This window comes from Schistocerca nitens, chromosome 5 (genome assembly GCF_023898315.1).
Source record: "Schistocerca nitens isolate TAMUIC-IGC-003100 chromosome 5, iqSchNite1.1, whole genome shotgun sequence".
Classification (NCBI taxonomy): Eukaryota; Metazoa; Arthropoda; class Insecta; order Orthoptera; family Acrididae; genus Schistocerca; species Schistocerca nitens.
Genome location: NC_064618.1, coordinates 581,021,039 through 581,041,630, shown reverse-complemented (window position 1 = coordinate 581,041,630; position 20,592 = coordinate 581,021,039). Strand labels below are relative to the sequence as shown.

The 20,592-nt window shown below is 37.2% G+C and overlaps 1 protein-coding gene across 2 annotated transcripts in view; it reads right to left on the bottom strand.

Moving 5' to 3' along the window:
• LOC126259948 (uncharacterized) overlaps positions 1-20,592 on the bottom strand; it is a 279,616-nt gene that overhangs the window by 187,035 nt on the left and 71,989 nt on the right. For both annotated transcript variants that reach the window (XM_049957053.1, XM_049957051.1), the window contains exons 4-6: positions 17,328-17,417; positions 14,977-17,219; positions 3,880-4,689 (exon numbers count right to left, since the gene is read on the bottom strand). In XM_049957053.1, coding sequence (XP_049813010.1) covers positions 3,880-4,689; positions 14,977-17,219; positions 17,328-17,417 — 3,143 coding nt within the window. The remainder of the gene's footprint in view (positions 1-3,879; positions 4,690-14,976; positions 17,220-17,327; positions 17,418-20,592) is intronic.

The following is a 20,592-nucleotide window of genomic DNA, read 5'->3' as shown; positions in this document are numbered from 1 at the left end:
AATTCAAAGCAAATGGCTAGATATCCCTCATAATGATGGATATAAGATAAAAAAGTACTTACTGTGACAGGGAAGTGACTGAATTCAAGGCAAGTGGCTTAATAGCCCTAATGCTTTTATAATGCTTTACATTTCACGTGTACAACATCAAAAGGGCTAATGAGGCTTTTGTACAATGGGTAGCTCTATTATGCAATATTAAAGTATTTTATACTTTTATGTTGATCTTGAAGTTTTCATTATGGAAGTTACTGGCTCAATCCTTCCTTGAGATTCGCTGAGGAGGATGTGCTTGCTTTGAATGTAACATAACTTTGAAACAAGGACCGACAGAAGGTAAAGACAGTTTCAAATTACTTTTTCTGTGAATTTTTTTAGGTTTATTTTTTTATATACTTGCAAGAAGAAAAAGCCTTTTCATACAGATATGCAGATGAGACAGATAATAAACTTGTTACCACTTTATTTGATAGCATTGGAAACTCCACCTTTAAGAATAACCAGAAATTTTTAGGTGACAAGTTAGTCTGTAAGTTAGTCACTGGAAGTTTCAAGTGGCTGCTCATTTCAATTTACACTTCATGTGGATTCCAAATTATTGTCATTCCAAGTAATTGCGACTACAGTTGTTATTATATGAGATAGAGCAGAGAAGGGAAATAGTGTTTGAAATTTTTCGAAGTCCCTTCAAATGTTCCTTAATTCTATTCTTGCCTTTACAAATGTCTGCTTGTGTCTGTGTATGTGCGGATGGATGTGTGTGTGTGTGTGTGTGTGTGTGTGTGTGTGTGCGCGCGCGCGCGCGAGTGTATACCTGCCCCCCCCCCCCCCCCAAGGTAAGTCTTTCCGCTCCCGGGATTGGAATGACTCCTTACCCTTTCCCTTAAAACCCACATCCTTTCGTCTTTCCCTCTCCTTCCCTCTTTCCTGATGAAGCAACCGTTGGTTGCGAAAGTTTGAATTTTGTGTGTATGTTTGTGTGTCTATCGACCTGCCAGCGCTTTCGTTTGGTAAGTCACATCATCTTTGTTTTTAGATATATTTTTCCCACGTGGAATGTTTCCCTCTATTATATTCTTACCTGTTATTCGTTTATTTCCACTCCGGTAGTCTGAATTTATGGATTTTGCTAGTAATTATAACAATACTCATCACTCGCAAACCCAGTCAACCACGCAATCAGACAGCAGTTGACATTCATCCGTTCGGCCTTACTCCGCTCAGCTCGAATAGCCCCTTTGGTCTGTAGGAAAGTTTGTTTCTACATGCGATGAGGATTCCCCCGACGGAGACATCATGTACACTATGCATGCATTCAACAAATCAACTTATGATTCATTCAGAAATCAACTCAGAATGTGTTCAAAAATGTTCAAAAACTGACAGGGATCTCATCGGAGGCAATTTGTTGTTACGAAGTATTGCATTGTCTTCCTAATGCATTTGACACATTTTGCTGTTGGCAGACGCTTGTATGAGCACTGTGTTTTGTTGCTGTATATGGGGCATTTCCTTTGCAGTTTAAGTTTTATTTTCGTTTTTTCTCTCTTTCATGTTTTATTGCTGCAGTATTATTCTGCAGAAGCACGATACAGTAATATCCTTATGGATTCGTACAAGTCAAAATTACAAAAATTTAACTGAAAATAAAAACAATGAGAAATTCCCGGAATTCTAAAAAATTCCCGGGTTTTTCCAGGTTTTCTCCCAGATGAAAAAATTTTCGCATTTTTTCCCAGATCTCCTGGGTTGTATACACCCTGTTTCAACATTGCAGCTTATATTTTTTGTAATCTTTGAGCCACTTTCTGCAGTTCATATTCTGGAAATTGATACTGTTGGCGAGCTGATGGTATTGAAGGAATAGAGATTGTGGATATGAGGTATTGTTCTGGTATCCAACAATCATTCTGTCATTTGAGCCAATGAAATGAATGAGCCGGGCCTTCAGGATGCATAAGGTTTATCAGAGCATCATTCTGTTCCACTGATTAACGATGTTGAAATCATTTTTGTGGCTACGCAGAATAAAAGAATGTAGTCAGTTTTTATACAGTGCAGCTGAGACAACACTGAAGTAATATATTTTAGTGATATTTGAGTCAACAAAGGTTCAATCACTTTTCAAGTAAACACACATACGGATACCATATCATGTCGCAGTGATCTGAAATAATGCTACAACAAACACTTTGCACATCCTTGAGCAGCATCTTGAACGACAAATTCACAAATTTTAATAAGTCTTTGGAACTTAAAACAAGAAACCAAATTACAGTCTTGGGGCTCCATGTAAATGCCTCTTATGACAGGTAGGAGTTACCACCAGCTTTTTCTAACCATCTCTGTTGATCCTTTGTGGACTTGAGACAGCGACTGGTCAAATATTTAACAAAGAAATTTGCCAAACACTGTGCAAATTGTGAAGTCACTTAATTTTATTTTCACTACCAGTTTTGGCAATTCCATGTGCTATCATCAGGCCCTGTATGCACCTCTCAAAAATTATAGATATTGGGATACTGGGGCTATCTGTTTCTGGATATCTACTCTCGCAGTCAAGTCTTTGAAGGAATCAATTGAGAATTCACGATGTTCAGAAACAGGTGGCCCCAGTATGCCAATATAGATAATTACTGAGAGGTGCATACGGTGTTTGAAGATGGCCTATTGAATTGCCGAAACTGGTAGTGAAAATAAAATGAAATAACTTTCCAATCTGCATGCTTGTTTGGCAAATTTCCTTGTTAAAAATTTTCTAACCATGGTGACACAGGAGACTGTATACTGCCCAGTCACACATCAGACCTGCAGTATAAAATATGAAGTACCATAGTACCATAATGGCTCTTTGCTCATAATGAATATGTTCACAGTAGAGTTGCAAGCCCCCTGGAGGAGGCGTAGGAACGGAGCGGGGAACGGCAACACTTATTCATCCCCATTTAACAACAGTCAGTTCAAATAAAAGCACACAAACAGACATCTTAATATGCGGTACAACAATAGGTATAATCTGCCATCCATTTTATAACAACTTGCAGAAATGTAGAAAGAAGGTCATTTAAAGAGGGATGTATGCCCGCCGGCACAGCAACAGCTATTACTGAAGAACACTAAGATTTTGAATGAGAATTGCAATGTCAGAAAAATTTACAGTACAGTCAATGTATGTATGAAAGTTTCATTCCAGTAAGTTAACATCAATACCTATCACTGTAACTGGTGATGAAACAGAACTGTATGAATCATACTTAGGGAAAAGTCATGCACACAATTTCAAATGATTTACATATAAAGTAGGAAGAGCAAGTGGTGTGGCTGGAAATGGAATGTCCACTTTTTCTGAGCTGTAGTTATACATTACGCCTTCAAGTCGATAGTGCAGGAATTGGATATGCTTTACTAGTGTATGTAAGCCTTCCTAAGCTTTTAGAAAGTCTCCAAAATTAGTAGCGAGATATGGATGAGCAGTTTTTAACCATAATGAAGATGCAGCTGCTTACAGAAATGCTGAATATCTGTTCTTTCTTGAGGAGTCTCAAATCACAAGTTAGCACATATTGTGGACCGCAGAGCTAGTCGTGTATGCTTTCTTTCTGTCAACAAATAGGAAAGAAGCTATCTGCTGTAATAGTCAAGTCCTAGTAAAGAGCTGTGTGTGCCCTGAGAGTGATCCTGGATATCTTTTCTATAGGAAACATACTGCGGAGTACACATTAAATTGTCAGTTAATGAACTGTTGCATACAACTTTAAGTTCAGTTAAATATAACATCATGGAGGTAGATTAAAACAATTAGGCAGTTTCTAAAAACTTCCACAGTCATTCGTAAGTTAATTTTTGTAAAATTTGTTTCTCAAGCAAATTCAGACTTACCTTCCTTAACTGATGTGTGACTGTCATCGTATCTTGATTGGGAAAGTGAAGCTGTTTTTTCTTGCTGTTTTGAGTTAGAAAGTGAACAACTCAGATTATTTTCACTATTAACATCCCTGCTCAGTTCAGCATTGCTTTTAACTGCTGATTTGTGTTTGTTCTTGTCCATTTCCATGCAATAATCTCCATTTTTAATGGCTTTGTCTGTAAATGAAAGAGAAACTGTATTGCTTTCATATCTTCTTCCTCTTCTTAGAGTAACACCTGTTTTGTCATTGCTGTCAGGTGCTGAAAGTACATTATTTTTATCATCATCTATGCATGAACCTGAATCCTCACTGTGTTGTGGATTTTTATCCTTCCTCACAGACATGTGTGGAACTTTTAACTCAGATGTATTAGATGGTGTTCCAGCAGTGTTACTTGTTTTTATTGAGTCTCCCATGTATTTCTCTGTATCTCTATTTTGATCGTAAGTATTACTTCTCTCAATAACATCACCATAATTAACATTTCTTATTAATACTTCATTTTCTGGTAATGGCGAATTTCTTCCAGATGAGGCAGTATTCACCACACCAGGCTCAACACGAAGTGCAACAACAGCATCTCTATCACACAATGCTTTGGTTTCCACAGCTAAGTCACCATGTTCTGTGGCACTTTGTGAGCACTGTTTATCATTAATGTGATCTGTAGTGACGCACTGTTTCTTTTGAGATTTTGTGACCCCTCTTGTTTCCTCCATTTCAGATGATCTCCTCTTTTTATTCAACATCCCACTTTCTGAAGCACATAGAGGCTCATTACCTGCAACAAAAAATACAGTTAATCACCAAATTAACAAAACAACTTTTAAGGAAATCCTGCTTTTAAATTGCACTTCCATCAGTCCCGCTAAAACACCCACAAAAACCATGTTTTTCCTTCTTGCTTTTAACGAACCCCACTTTAAGAATCATGATAGAAGGTTGTATACATGGAAGAACCCTGGAGATACTAACAGGTATCGGATAGATTATATAATGGTAAGACAGAGATTTAGGAACCAGGTTTTAAATTGTAAGACATTTCCAGGGGCAGATGTGAACTCTGACCACAATCTATTGGTTATGAACTGTAGATTAAAACTGAAGAAAATGCAAAAAGGTGGGAATTTAAGGAGATGGGACATGGATAAACTGAAAGAACCAGAGGTAGTACAGAGTTTCAGGGAGAGCATAAGGGAACAATTGACAGGAATGGGGGAAAGAAATACAGTAGAAGAAGAATGGGTAGCTTTGAGGGATGAAGTAGTGAAGGCAGCAGAGGATCAAGTAGGTAAAAAGATGAGGGCTAGTAGAAATCCTTGGGTAACAGAAGAAATATTGAATATAATTGATGAAAGGAGAAAATATAAAAATGCAGTAAATGAAGAAGGCAAAAAGGAATACAAACGTCTCAAAAATGTGATCGACATGAAGTGCAAAATGGCTAAGCAGGGATGGCTAGAGGATAAATCTAAGGATGTAGAGGCTTATCTCACTAGGGGTAAGATAGATACTGCCTACAGGAAAATTAAAGAGACGTTTGGAGATAAGAGAACCAATTGTATGAACATCAAGAGCTCAGATGGAAACCCAGTTCTAAGCAAAGAAGGGAAAGCAGAAAGGTGGAAGGAGTGTACAGAGGGTCTATACAAGGGCGATGTACTTGAGGACAATATTATGCAAATGGAAGAGGGTGTAGATGAAGATGAAATGGGAGATACGATACTGCGTGAAGAGTTTGACAGAGCACTGAAAGACCTGAGTCGAAACAAGGCCCCCGGAGTAGACAACATTCCATTGGAACTACTGATGGCCTTGGGAGAGCCAGTCCTGACAAAACTCTACCATCTGGTGAGCAAGATGTATGAAACAGGCGAAATACTCTCAGACTTCAAGAAGAATATAATAATTCCAATCCCAAAGAAAGCAGGTGTTGACAGATGTGAGAATTACCGAACAATCAGTTTAATAAGCCACAGCTGCAAAATACTAACACGAATTCCTTACAGATGAATGGAAAAACTAGTAGAAGCCGACCTCGGGGAAGATCAGTTTGGATTCCGTAGAAATACTGGAACACGTGAGGCAATACTGACCTTACGACTTATCTTAGAAGAAAGATTAAGGAAAGGCAAACCTACGTTTCTAGCATTTGTAAACTTAGAGAAAGCTTTTGACAATGTTGACTGGAATACTCTCTTTCAAATTCTAAAGGTGGCAGGGGTAAAATACAGGGAGCGAAAGGCTATTTACAATTTGTACAGAAACCAGAAGCAGGTATAAGAGTCGAGGGACAAGAAAGGGAAGCAGTGGTTGGGAAGGGAGTAAGACAGGGTTGTAGCCTCTCCCCGATGTTATTCAATCTCTATATTGAGCAAGCAGTAAAGGAAACAAAAGAAAAATTCGGAATAGGTATTAAAATCCATGGAGAAGAAATAAAATCTTTGAGGTTCCCCGACGACATTGTAATTCTGTCAGAGACAGCAAAGGACTTGGAAGAGCAGTTGAACGGAATGGATGGTGTCTTGAAGGGAGGATATAAGATGAACATCAACAAAAGCAAAACGAGGATAACGGAATGTAGTCGAATTAAGTCGGGTGATGTTGAGGGTATTAGATTAGGAAATGAGACACTTAAAGTAGTAAAGGAGTTTTGCTATTTAGGGAGCAAAATAACTGATGATGGTCGAAGTAGAGAGGATATAAAATGTAGACTGGCAATGACAAGGAAAGCGTTTCTGAAGAAGAGAAATTTGTTAACATCGAATATAGATTTAAGTGTCAGGAAGTCATTTCTGAAAGTATTTGTATGGAGTGTAGCCATGTATGGAAGTGAAACATGGACGGTAAATAGTTTGGACAAGAAGAGAATAGAAGCTTTCGAAATGTGGTGCTACAGAAGAATGCTGAAGATTAGATGGGTAGATCACATAACTAATGAGGAGGTACTGAATAGGATTGGGGAGAAGAGGAGTTTGTGGCACAACTTGACCAGAAGAAAGGATCGGTTGGTAGGACATGTTCTGAGGCATCAAGGGATCACAAATTTAGTATTGGAGGGCAGCGTGGAGTGTAAAAATCGTAGAGGGAGACCAAGAGATGAATACACTAAGCAGATTCAGAAGGATGTAGGTTGCAGTAGGTACTGGGAGGTGAAGAAGCTTGCACAGGATAGGGTAGCATGGAGAGCTGCATCAAACCAGTCTCAGGACTGAAGACCACAACAACAACAACACTTTAAAAAAAGTCCGCTTTTAAGGAATAAACATGAAACAGTCTGCAAATTAAAATCCATTTTGTACACAATTCCTAACATGTCCAAATGAGATTGCAATTTCTTTCACTTTCATATAGTCTTTATTGTGTGATGGCAGTATAAGGTAATTGGTTCTTTCGTTCGACATACACCTGGATCAAATTTCATTGTGGCAATATCAGAAAACTGTTGAACGAACAGGAAATCTATTTCCTTTCCGCCTACAATATGACCCTGACCTGTGATCTGACATCACAGCCACTGAGTTAAGAAGTGCGAGACATGAAGCGTTGCCTTTGTTACAGTTGAATTTATCAGTTTTGCTTTTGTGGAATTATGGTCAGCACATGTAGAAAGCTTGCAATCTCGCAAAAGCCGACTATTATCTGCAATGTCAAAGACAATCACAACAGAAAACCATCCAGCATGGTGAAGAAGTACGATGTAACACCATCTTCATTGTGCAGCACTCTCAAAAATTAGGTAGCGCGTTAAATGCTGAAGATAGCAGTTCCATTGAATGCAAAAGGGGCATTCACATGTCAACATTTAGTGATGTTGAAACAATGACTTTAAAATGGTCTGAGGGAATGAGAAGTGGTGGCATTCCTATAAGTGGAAAAACAGTGCAAGAGAAGACTCGCAAAATAACCCTAAAGATTGGTGTTGAAAATTTCAGTAGCTGAATGGCTGGTTGCATCATTTTAAAAAACATCATACACTTTCATTTCAGAATGTAAGTGGGGAGAGTAAAGCTGTGGTCACAGAAAGTGTAAACCATTGGAAGAAACAATTAATACAGGATTATGAGCCCAGATACGTTTTTCACACAGATGAAACTGGTATCTTTTACAATTTACTTCCTGCAAAAACATATTCTGTTAAGAGGGAAAATACCATGGACTGCACTGTTGTGTGTAAATAGTGATGGAAGTGAGAATTCACCCCCACTGACAATAGGAAAATTTAAATCCCTAAGTTGTTTTAAGCCTATAAAAATGCTAGCTTGTATTTATGAGTATAACTGCAGTGCTTGGATGGCATCGGAAATCTTTACAAGATTTCTACGGCATTTAGATGCCAGGATGGGTGCATCACGTATGAAAATGATGCTCATTATTGACCAAAGCCCTATACATGACAAGAAAACACCATTTCTGAGGAATGTAAATACTGTGTTCCCTACATCACCTGCAGCCTCTGGACCTGGGCATAATACACTCTGTTAAAGACAAACACAAAGGACCATTTGGCCAGAACCCAGTTACATTCCTTGAGAGAAAGGACTTGATGAGAGACTCAACATTATGCAGACTATGCATATGTTTGTTGTTGGTTGGAATTGTGCAAAACAACATATTACGGTAAGTTATTTAACAAAGTCTGGTTGTGATACATCACTTGCTGTTGGAGATGATTTTGTTCCAGAAGGCGAAATGAGTATAATCACAGATGTTCCAAAATATGTGATATTCTAGGATTTTGTTTCGTGAGAAGATTGTGTTCTGACCTCCAAATCGAAGATGAATATAAGTGAAAAGTGTGAAATGCTGGTGAAGGAACATTGCTAAATAGGAGGTGATGATTAAAATGATGAAGAAGATGAGGAGGTAGTTGCACAAAGTTCTGCAGCTGCTGTGCAAGGAATTGATTCTGTCAGGAACTACTATTCCTCTTTTAATTTAGACAAGTCAACCCTGACAAACCTCAGCCAATTGGAATGACAACTTCTGTCGCTACAACATGCAGGAAGAACAAAACAAATAAGTCTTGCTCATTTTTAGAAATAATTCAATGAAATAAAAATGTGTAAGTTTAAGTTTTATTTAAACTGATTTTACACATATACAAGACAATCCCATCTTGTGATATAAAAAAGTTACAACTGTGGCTCTCTTCCATAAATAATGAATTCTATGCATCTATTCTTCCTAGCAAATTGGTTAACTGCATCGCCAATAGGACAATCAATGTCAGCGTGAGTGTTCAACAGAACTAAGCCATTACATTGATCCTCCTTCATAACGTATAGAGATCACCAGAATGGCCACGACTTTTCTCGTAGGTACGTGTTAGCTATCTATGTGCCAGACAGAAACGTATAAAATACGATGATGTGGACATGTGTGCTACATAGGAAAGTACAGCTACTCGATAATACGATTTAGTCGAGTCGACTGACGAAAGAAATGAACAAATAGTGTGTGGGCTGACTGGTGAGGGCGGCGCAGGTGGCAATGAGGGTGGCCACGCAAGGTTGGGATGAGTGCCCCAAACCCCCCATATGTACCCGCCACTGGTGTGTGTGTGTTGTGTAATTAAAAAGCTTTTATAACAACTAAACATTGTTGAATTATGATTCTCTGACATTTCTTTCATGTACCTAGGCAAAACCCCCATTTAAGGACAAAATATTTGGGTCCCCAGAGATTCATTAAAAAGAGGTTTTACGGTAAAGAAATTAATTGACTTTTATATTCATGGATATAATAGATTGGAAGAGACCGGGGAATGAGAAGTCAAGATGGGTGAGACAGTAACTGACGGGTGTGGTGGTGAGGGGGGGAGAGACAATGGGGAGGAGAAGGGAATGAGACAGAGACAGCGTGGGAAAGAGAATGGGGCAGAGACAGGGTGGAGATGAGACAGGGTAGAAACGAGACAGAGATGGGGCAAGCTGGTTTGGAGAAGGTGTGGGGTCGGTGCAAGTGAGGACAATGATGAGGTAGAGAAAGTGTGGAGATATAATGTTCTCATATTTGTTTATTCTCTCATTGTATGAAGTGAAATATGTAAATGTGGTTTGATAAGAGAACAACTTCCCCTTAACAGAAAGTAATATGCTTTGCTGCAGCTGACATTAAGATGATGATGATAGATAATTTACTATTACAATTTGTTTTTAGAACAGAAGACACTAGAAAACCCCCCGATTCTTCAAAGAATCAAACTCTCATGTATAAAACAGCTTCACATGTCTGATTATTTTACAGCAAGTTAAGTATTTGACATTAAGCATGTAAGTGATAAAAAATTTAGGAAATATTTTAAATTATGCTCCAAGTTTGTTGGAAGTTGCTAAATACTCACATTATAAAACACTGGACGAATGTAATTTGGGTAGTTTGCACTCATTTGAAGCACAAGCAAGTTTTCACGCATCTCAGTGTTTATCATCTCATATCTCCTGACATATGTATCATATAAGGACACAATTTTGCATGAACATTTAGCGGTGTCTGTGGATGCTGCCTACACACTGTGTTGTGAATAGAATAAGTAGTAAATAAGTAAAGAATTAAAATGTCATGGCTGATGCTGAAGTTCAACTGCATGGACAGCAAAAATGTAGTAAACATTAAATTACTTTTTCCTTTAACCATTTTGTGAGGGGTGTCAGCAAGAAAAAATATGCATTAAGTGTGTTGGAAGTTGATAAGTGCTCTCACTGTCAACTTCTGGCTGCAAAGGCCACATATTTGCAAGCCGTCAGTTACCTTGACTTGACACACACACACACACACACACACACACACACACACACACACACACAGTTTCTAACTGTAATACTTGTCTTGTTGTGTTAAACGTTTAACACAAGATTGCATCTCTAAATACATTATGATGGCATTTTAAATTTGGTCAATAATTATGCAAAATAGTGAAAATCAAATTTCTGTTTCCCCTGGAAGCCGATAGATAGGCAACCTGCAACTTACATTGAATTCTGGGATAGTCGAATACTACCGGTAATATGTGGAAATGAACTGGTTTTTAACAGCAGTCTATTGTTAAACTTAGCCGCTGATAACGCACACCTGCTGAAATTATGATGCATATAAATTTATTGACAGTCCAGAATGGTTCATCATAATTGTTCTTTATCTAAACAGCAAATGAAAGAATGTGGGGTTGGAGATCAAAATTAGATTTTTTAAAAAAGGCAAAGAACATTCATCTACTTATATATTTTACAAAGATGTAGTTCACGTATTACTTTGAATTCATTGTTCAGTATCAAAACTATGCTTTGATACAAATTCCTCCAGAAGGATTTTGGAGACAAATGAGAAAATAGCTGAATAATAATAGATTTTTGCGAAGTGGCCTAATTTCGGAATAAGTTGCCGCATGGTCATCATCGATTGTGATGAAATTTTGTTCGAACATTTGCACTTGTTCCCAATGAACACCATTAAAGTTTCACTTCCACCAATTTAATACTTAATTTGTTTGACTCCATAGTGCAGCATTCAGTAGTACCTGTCAGTTTTTTGGTAACTTTTGTGACATAATACTGCCAGCAATATTTTTTTGAAAGCAGCAACAGTAAGCCACATTCTACAACTTTTTGCACTCTTTTACATGGAATGATTCTTTTTTTTAAAATGGAATTTCCATATATATATATAATTTGAAGCAAAGTTCGCCACAAAATAACTGCCCAAAAACATGTGAAGCTTAGCTTTTTATATCTTCGAAAATAACTGTGTTATAAACACGAACCTTTGTTAGTGGTACCGTTCCAACACAAGTTCTTCGAATATTGAATTTCATTCCCTAGTGCTTTTCAATTGTTTACATGGGCAAAGTGGACAGTTGCTGTAAAAATGCCAAAAATGGGCATTTTCAGTCCACTTTAACAAAAGTATTTTCTGTGATCTTTTTTGCGCCATTTTCATGAGAAATATGATGCTCTAAACCACCTAAAAACTAGATCTGGTATTGCAGTGTGAGACTACAAGGCCCTAAAAAAATAAAGACAAGGCAAAGGTGCAGTGAAAATACATCAATATTTCGTTAGTACAAAAATTAAATCTGACATTTTAAATTATGTTTCACTATTGTTTAATTGTGACTGTTGAAAGGAAAATAGTAAGTCCTAATGAATCTGAAGTGACCTTGAATCATTAATTTTGAAAAACTGCAAAAAAAATATTCTCATTATTTATTTAAACATCTCCAAAGAGTTCAGCTCTACACTTCTTTTTATAAAATATGGAAGAGGATAAAGAATCCGATAATAAGAGCAGTGCTCTCTCTCTTTTTTTGTGTGTGTGTCTAATAATTTGAGGTAATCACTCGAGCTTTACAGAATGGCTGCCTGCAGTTTAAAGAATTCATGCTACATTGCTGTGAACAGTATCCTGGACCAGAAGCTATAGCATCAGCAGTTGCTAGCTATTTCATACAGCATGATACACTGGAAATTGTGTGTAGCAATGGATCTACACTGACTGGGAAACTCCTAGAAATAACACAAATGACTGTGGATGCATTTTATTGAAGAAATAGGAATAAAAATTTGGAGTCTGTCATGCCACAACTGCATCGCCAAACGTCAAAGTTTTCCTCTCACACCCCCTTAAATTTGCTCTACAGGAAGCTTACTGCCCTAATGGATTTTGCTGAAAATTATTCATTTATCATTCAGGCTGCAGTGCAAGGTTTCAGACAGAGTAAATGCTCACTTTTCAATCGATTTATTGGCATCTATTTTTCCCAAAATCAGGAAGAACAACCTATGTGTTTTTGCATTGTTAGTGACTGCCTACAATGTAACATGATTACTGTTCCCATTTTTATCAAGGAACTAATCAAATATTTAACAAATCAGCTGAGATTTCCCACATCCATTATTTCAGCAATGGCTCCAGCTACTAATTCAAAAATTTAAAACATTTTCTTAATATGCATTACCACGAAAGACGACTTTGGAATGACAATACTTTCTTCTCTCTCTTCTTTCTTTATTTTTTTTAGCGGAGGGGGGGTGGGGGGGGGAGACAGTTTACAATCCATGCAAATTCACCTTGCAAAGGAACTGAATGCACAACAAAGTGATTAGCAGGAATAGCAAGCTTGCAAAGGCCACTTAACAAGAACGTTCTTACACCTATACACCTGTTTCATGTCTGCACTGAAAGAGTTAATGGCATTATATTTGATTTCATTAGCAAAAGAAGGAACTGAAGAAAATAAGATGGAGGTTTAAACATGGGTTCATTCTGGCAAAAACTAAAGAGAATCATCAAACTTGCAAACTGTCGAAACAACTCAGGTCAACAGTCTGTAATGATACATCCTTATTGCTGGCCAAAATTAGCTACAGTGAAAAAAATATTAACAGTGGGCCTCCAGCCAGGATAATACACTGCATACATTTATGTAAAAAATTGGTCATTTGGTAACTTCTACTAAGACTCGCAGTGAGCAGGACGGCACTTTAATAAGCTTTATGCACTCTAATGTCCCAGAAAGTTCATTTATTTTGTTCCCACTCCATGAGTGACAGTTTGTGGCTGGCAGTATAGTTTTCCACATGACATTCAACTGTAAATTAATGAAACCTCTAAAAAATTCCAGTAACTTGGAGTAAACATAAACTTAAGATCCCAAAAGAAATTTGGGACCCTGTGGAAACAAATCCTTATCAGGCTTGGGATCCTGTGGTAAAGAAACACACCCATGGTTGCTGTTGCACAGCTTCAGACATTGCCCCTCTGTTAACAGGGATGCTGGTTTTGCACTTTAAATGAAACCAGCAGTTGTTAAGCCACCATGGACCACAGCAACACATTTACACAATTTTCATCAGTGCACTTATGTTCCACAAAATCCACAAACCATACGAACAGAAAATATGCTATACTTAATACTTGATCTAGCATATCAATAGCGTCAGCAAATAAAAGGACACATTCAAAATTCTCATTAACGTGAATCTTTTTTCAAAAAAATGTCAGGCAGATTGATATGATCTTCACTACAATTTACACTTGGTGTAATATTTGAAGGCAATTTACAGAATGCAGCTACTCTGCAACAATATTACCATTATGACCTCCAGTACCCTGTGATGCACTTACATATTGTGAAATTTATAACTAGATTGATTCTGTAGTTATTACACCTGAAAAAACTGCTGAAATGAATCACAATGAGTCATGACAAAATACATCATCCTTCTTTGTACTTTTCTGACTCAAGCTTGCTTCCTGTTTACCAGGATTTTGGATAATATCTTCCCCAGGGAGTATTAAACAACTGTAAAGTATAATAAAAATGTCACATTTAATTTGAGTATCAGAAGAATATGGGCATGTTTTCACTGCATCTTCTCCTTGTCATTTTTCAGAGCCTTAAATGCTTGTATTGCTAAACAGGATCTAGTTTCTTAAGAGGTTTAGAAAAAGGTCTTTCTAATGAAAATGCTTCAAACGGGCTTACAGAAAATACTTTTGTTGTATAAGTGGGATGAAAATACCATTTTTGGCATTTTTACAAAAATCATAAACTTCCTCCTCAATTTGTAAACTATGGTACTGGAAAGCAGTAGGAGAATGAAATTTTATATCTTAAGAGCTTGTATTGGTATGTTATCACACACAGAGTTTCAGGTTAACGGACCTATTTCACACTTTTTTTCAAGTGTCAGTTCTTTTAGCTGCCTCTCTCAAATTATCTATATGAAAATTGATCATGAAATCATTTCTAATAGGCAAAAAGTTGTGCACGATGGCCTAGTTTTGTTTCTTTACAGAAAATATATTATGTCTCGAAACTGCGAACAACTCAATGATACATCGCTGAAAACTATGTTATGGGATCAAACAAATGACTATATCTCTGGGAATAACGAATTGGTGATCGTGAAACTTTATCAATGTCCATAGGGAACTTGCACAAATCTTTAAAGAAAATTTCATCAAAATACGTGATGGACATGCGGAAACCTCTCAACCACTTGGTGTGGAATGACCTACCATTAAGTTGTGAGTTTATTTGAGATTTATGAAATTATAAGTTTACCTGTAACTAAACAGTCTTCTACAGCCAGAGAGGGCGAATAGCGTAGATCACTCCCGTCACTGCAGTATGGTTGGTGTTCTGAATATTTTGATAATATTTTGTTTGCACTCTCTCTTCTGTTGGGGATATTTTTTGTGTCAGAGATGGGCATGACACAAAATTCTATAGCATCTTGAGTGAGGGAAGAGTTACTTGGCACTCTACACACACTATTTCCCACATCATCAGCCTTGTTTCCTTGTTGTATTGCTTCAGTTTTAAATTCTGGTGACATTGACGATACTGTATGTACCTTCATATTTTTGGCTGCAGTCTGACACTTGACACTCCTGTCTCCATAATGTTCTGCTTGTTTAACACTAGTATTGTCAGCCCCTTCATAGAATCTTTGTTTACAGGATCTCTCATGGGTAGTTTTCTCAGGCAACACAGGAGCAGATGTATCTGTGAAAACATCTGTTTGGATATTGCATTCAGTATGAGAAGAGAGAAATTTAACTGCCTCATTTACAGAATGGTTTGGCTTTGTATCTAAGATATGAGAACGTGCACTCTCATTCTTTTGATCTTTACAGGGAGAGACTTTACTGCTTGATGTGGCAGTTACACAAATATCTGTTTGTCTCTCTGTTGCAACTACTTCACGTACACTTCTGTTATCACACAATGGGCTCCCTGTATGTGTACTGTGTATATCACATTTCAGTGTTGATTTTTCCATACATGTCACATTCTTTTTTTCAGTACTGACATGTTTTGTATGATTGCAATGTTTGTTTTCCAAAGGCACTTGATGGTCTTGCATGGAACTGTCTTGGATATTTGCTTCTACTACTCTAGTAAATTGCATAAAGCTGTCATCCTGGTCATTTTGACAAATATCTTGGGTTGACTCCATATCAACACACATTATTATGGTTTTAGAAGCATTAAAATTATTTGTGTCATTTGGCTTGGTTTTTGTGCACTTTTCTAAAGTATCAGGTAATTTATCTTTATTAGCAGGAGTCACTGCTGCTGTTACATTACAGCATTTTTCACCAATGATGGGGAGGATATTATCATATGAATATTCTGAACAACTCACGTTTTCATTCATTTGAAAACCTTTAACAGCTTTTCTGTAATCCATGCTACTCTCGTTCAACACGCATCCCACAGCTAGAGTTTGCTCCATACTTTCATTTATGAATAACTTTTCAGAGAATTCAGATGGATTAGAGTATTTTACTGAATACTTGCTTGTTTTTTCCTCATTTCTGGCACGATCTTCTTTATCAATAGAAAGTCTTGAAAGTGAGAGGACATCTGAATTAACAACACCAGCTGTGTCATCATTAGGTACATCACTGTCTGAAATGCAATCAATTATTCCACATCCCTCTGTAATATCCATGCCATTATTTGTAGAAAATCGTTTTGTTGCATTAAGTTGCTGACTTACATTTTTCATAGAGCTATAATCCTTAGAATTCTTGGTAATTTCACAATCACCACTGGCCATAAAATTATTTTTAGCCTCTGCATTATTCAGTGCAATACATTTCTCTTCTGTCGTGCTTAATACCTCTCTGCAACAAAAAGTGTCAATTACTTTAGTTAGCTCCATGTCACTTTCTGCAGCAAATCGGAAAGACTTTGCAGTAGTATTGATACTTTTTTTCCGTTTTGTATGCAGCATTGACACTTCCTTACACTCAATGTGCCCGTAACTGTAACTATCAGCCAGTTCCATATCTGCAACAGTAGCAGAATACAAATGTTGTTCACAGTTATGTGCTTCAGCTTGACTTTCTTCTTCACGCTGTTCTCTGCCATGCTTAGCAATACACTGCGACTGTTTGATGTCACCTTGCTCATGCAATCTTTGCATCTCACCTAAAACAACAGAGTTCCGTCCTACGAAGCTCTCTCTCTCAAAATAATCATTATCTTTATGCTCTGTTCTTACGACATAACTTTTGGAATTAGAAGAATCTGAGCTGTGCCTACGAGATAACCTGTCTATTGCACTGAATCCTGGGGAATCATCTGGTATTTGTTTTACTGCCACCTTCTTCAGAGAGCAGACACCAATGTCAGTATCAATGATCTTATTCACTATCTCAGCACCTTTATGTTTAGTATTATCTTGACAAAGAATTTTCATCATGTGGGAATCTTTCTTGCAGTCTGTATTTTCTGGTGATATATTTTTACAGTGGTGGCTGCTACTGGATGCTGACACACCATTTTCACCGATACTGAAACAAAAATCCAATGCAACTTGTAATCAGTGCAAAACATTGGTACAGCAATAAAAGACAACATGCACTGATATAAAAATATAAAATTTTGTAGTTGGGTAATACCTATTGTTTGCTTGCATGGAAGACTCTGATTTACTAGAGTCAAAGGAATATATTGAGTCACAGACCGCACCATTTTCGTACCCAAATTTTCTGTAACAAATGAGATTAGATCAACAGCATAAAGGTGTAATACAAACAAGAATCATTTTGATATAATAGCTAAATTCAGTGCAGAACAACAGACGACTCAATCAGAACAAGCACTCAAAATAGGTGGTAGCTACATTCAAACAGATACATGCCATTTTTATGTAATGGTAACCTAGAACAACCAAAGTGGGACTCTCAGTAACATAACCACAGTTGACATTCGGAGTTAACTAATATGTATAGGTTAAAGACTGACAGGGACACAATGATTGGTTTGGTAATACCACATAGACATTTGTCTTTTTGCACAAGGAATAAATGAAGCCTTGGGATACATTACTGCGAAACAGTAAGAAGAAATCTGAACACAAGCTGAAAAAATAAAACAACGAACAATACTGCATTTTGCCCATGCTACATGATTATATATGTGTGTAAGATGATCTACAAAAACTAGTGTGTTGCGGCAGAAGTGTTGCAATTAGATTGCCAGAACACGCGAGAAGCTGACAACTAAGAAAGACTGATCCAACTTCTAGCAAACATTTGTTATCAGAAAACCATCCATATTATCTACATTGTAACAACCTATACACTTTTATGAAAAGCAGACAGATGTCACTACTACAAGTACTTGATATCAATACACAACTTTCTTTCTCCTCTGTGTTAATTAAGTTTCAGTTACGTAAATTGTACATTATAACAGTAAATTAAACTTCACTGTCCATTTTAAAATGTAATGATTTCCTTTGTTATTTTTAAAATTTTATACTTTCCTTTGAAAGTAATGTTTATCTGTACCACTTATATCTCTTGAAGTCATATATTATTTTACGTTAGTTGCAACATTCAGTTGGCAACTAACTGACATAAAAAGTAAAACACCAATTTGTCAATAAATAAATGTTACAGAATATAAAGAATGTGTTTGTTTTTTATATTACTATCATGTTTTGCCACACTAATGGAGAACTCAGTTAATGTACTTAACAATCACTTAGGGGAGGGGAGGGGAGGGGAAACCAGGGATAAGATACGAACTAAGTAAGTGGATAACGAATGCATAAAAGAAAGTGAGAAAAATTTAATGCTTAGCAAAACATTAAAGTTGCTCAGAAGAAGTTTGGCTAGTTGAAAATAAAGTCATGGCACTAAATTGAATGGGAAAATAAGTACTTATTCTGAATTTTGGAATCATTTGCCTGAAATCTGAAGGAATAAATGCCCAAGTAGCCATGAAATACCAGTGGAACTCATAAGGGCACCAAACAAAAAGGCTACTCATGATATATACAGGTTTACAAAATAAATTTATATGAGTGGTGAAGCACTATCAGATTTTGAAAACAATGTTATTAACAAGTCTCCAAAGAAAGTAAGAGTGGATAGATATGAAAATACCACATAACCAATCTATCATCATAAGTGTAAAAAAAGGAAAAAATTATGTCCATACTTTACTAAATGATGATGATGATGATGATGATGATGATGATGTCCCATACTCCGAGGAGCGTAGGGGACGATGCGGGAGACCCGCACCGCTGTACTAGGCAAGGTCCTAGTGGAGGTGGTTTGCCATTGCCTTCCTCCGACCGTAATGGGGATGAATGATGATGATGATGATGAAGACGACACAACACCCAGTCATCACGAAGTAGGAAGAATCCCTGACCCCGCCGGGAATCGAACCCGGGACCTCGGGCGCAGGAAGCGAGAACGCTACCGCAAGACCACGAGCTGTGGGCCACTTTACTAAATAAATAGGAAGTGAAAAAAATTGAATGTATGATAACACTCAAGCGGGCTTGCTATTTTCATAACACAAGTGGACATACAGTGTACTTCGTACACATCTAAAGAACAGCTGTCTTTATGTTACGAAGATAAACATGTATGAGCAAAATCACAGTTTAATCATAGTTTAATTAAACAATGATAAAATAAACTTATATTACATGAGGTAAATCACTGTTAAATAAAACAATAATAAAATAAACTTTCATTGCATCACTCTGTTGCTACATACAAGCGATACCCCTAGTAATAACTCCCCCAGAATATTCGACAGCATAGTTCCATTAGATCCCTGCTAAAAACTTATTCCATTACTAATTATCTTGTACACGACAGTCATCTGTGAGATTGTCTCACTACGAGATTGTGCTGCTAGCTCGGAATCTGGGTCATTTTCTTGCACGGATCATAATTTTTTTCTCACCTAGCTCATTATCTATTATATATTACTGCTGCTCCCTTGATGTATGACGACACAACTTATCACTATGTTAGCTGAAGAAATGATGAAGGAATAGTTATGGGCTTACAATTGTAAAACAACAATGCAACACTTCAAGGCAGTGTTATTTGTGGTTGGCACAATTTATGCATAGGTGTGCCTGCTTGAGGATCAACAAATTATCAGTTTGTTTTAAGAAGAGAATCAAATAGGTAAGAAGAAGAAGGCTAGCAGAAATCCTTGGGTAACACAAGAGATATACAATTTAACTGATGAAAGAAGAAAATATAAATATGCAGTAAACAAAGCAGGCAAAAAGGAATACAAACGTCTGAAAAGTGAAATCAACAGGAAGTGCAAAATGTCTAAGTACGAATGGTACAGGACAAATGTAAGGATGTAGGAGCATATATCACTAGGTGTAAGATAGATGCTGCTTACAGGAAAATTAAAGAGACCTTTGGAGAAAAGAGAATTGCATATATGAATATGACGAGCTCAGCTGGAAAACCAGTTCTAAGCAAAGAAGGGAAGGCAGAAAGGTGGAAGGAGTATATATAGGGTCTGTACAAGGGCGATGTACTCAAGGGCAATATTATGGAAATGGAAGAGGATGTAGATGAAGATGAAATGGGAGGTATGATACTGTTTAAAGAATTTGACACAGCACTGATACATAAGGCAAAACGAGGCCCCAGGAGTATACAACATTCTGTTGGAACTACTGATAGCCTTGGGGGGGGGGGGGGGGCGGCGGCCATGACAAAACTCTTCCATCTGGTAAGCAGGATGTATGAGAGAGGCGAAATAGCCTCAGATTTCAAGAAAAATATAATAATTCCAAAGAAAGCAAGTGCTGACAGGTGTGAAAATTAGGGAACTATCAGTTTAATAAGTCACTGTGCAAAACACTGACACAAATTCCTTAAAGAC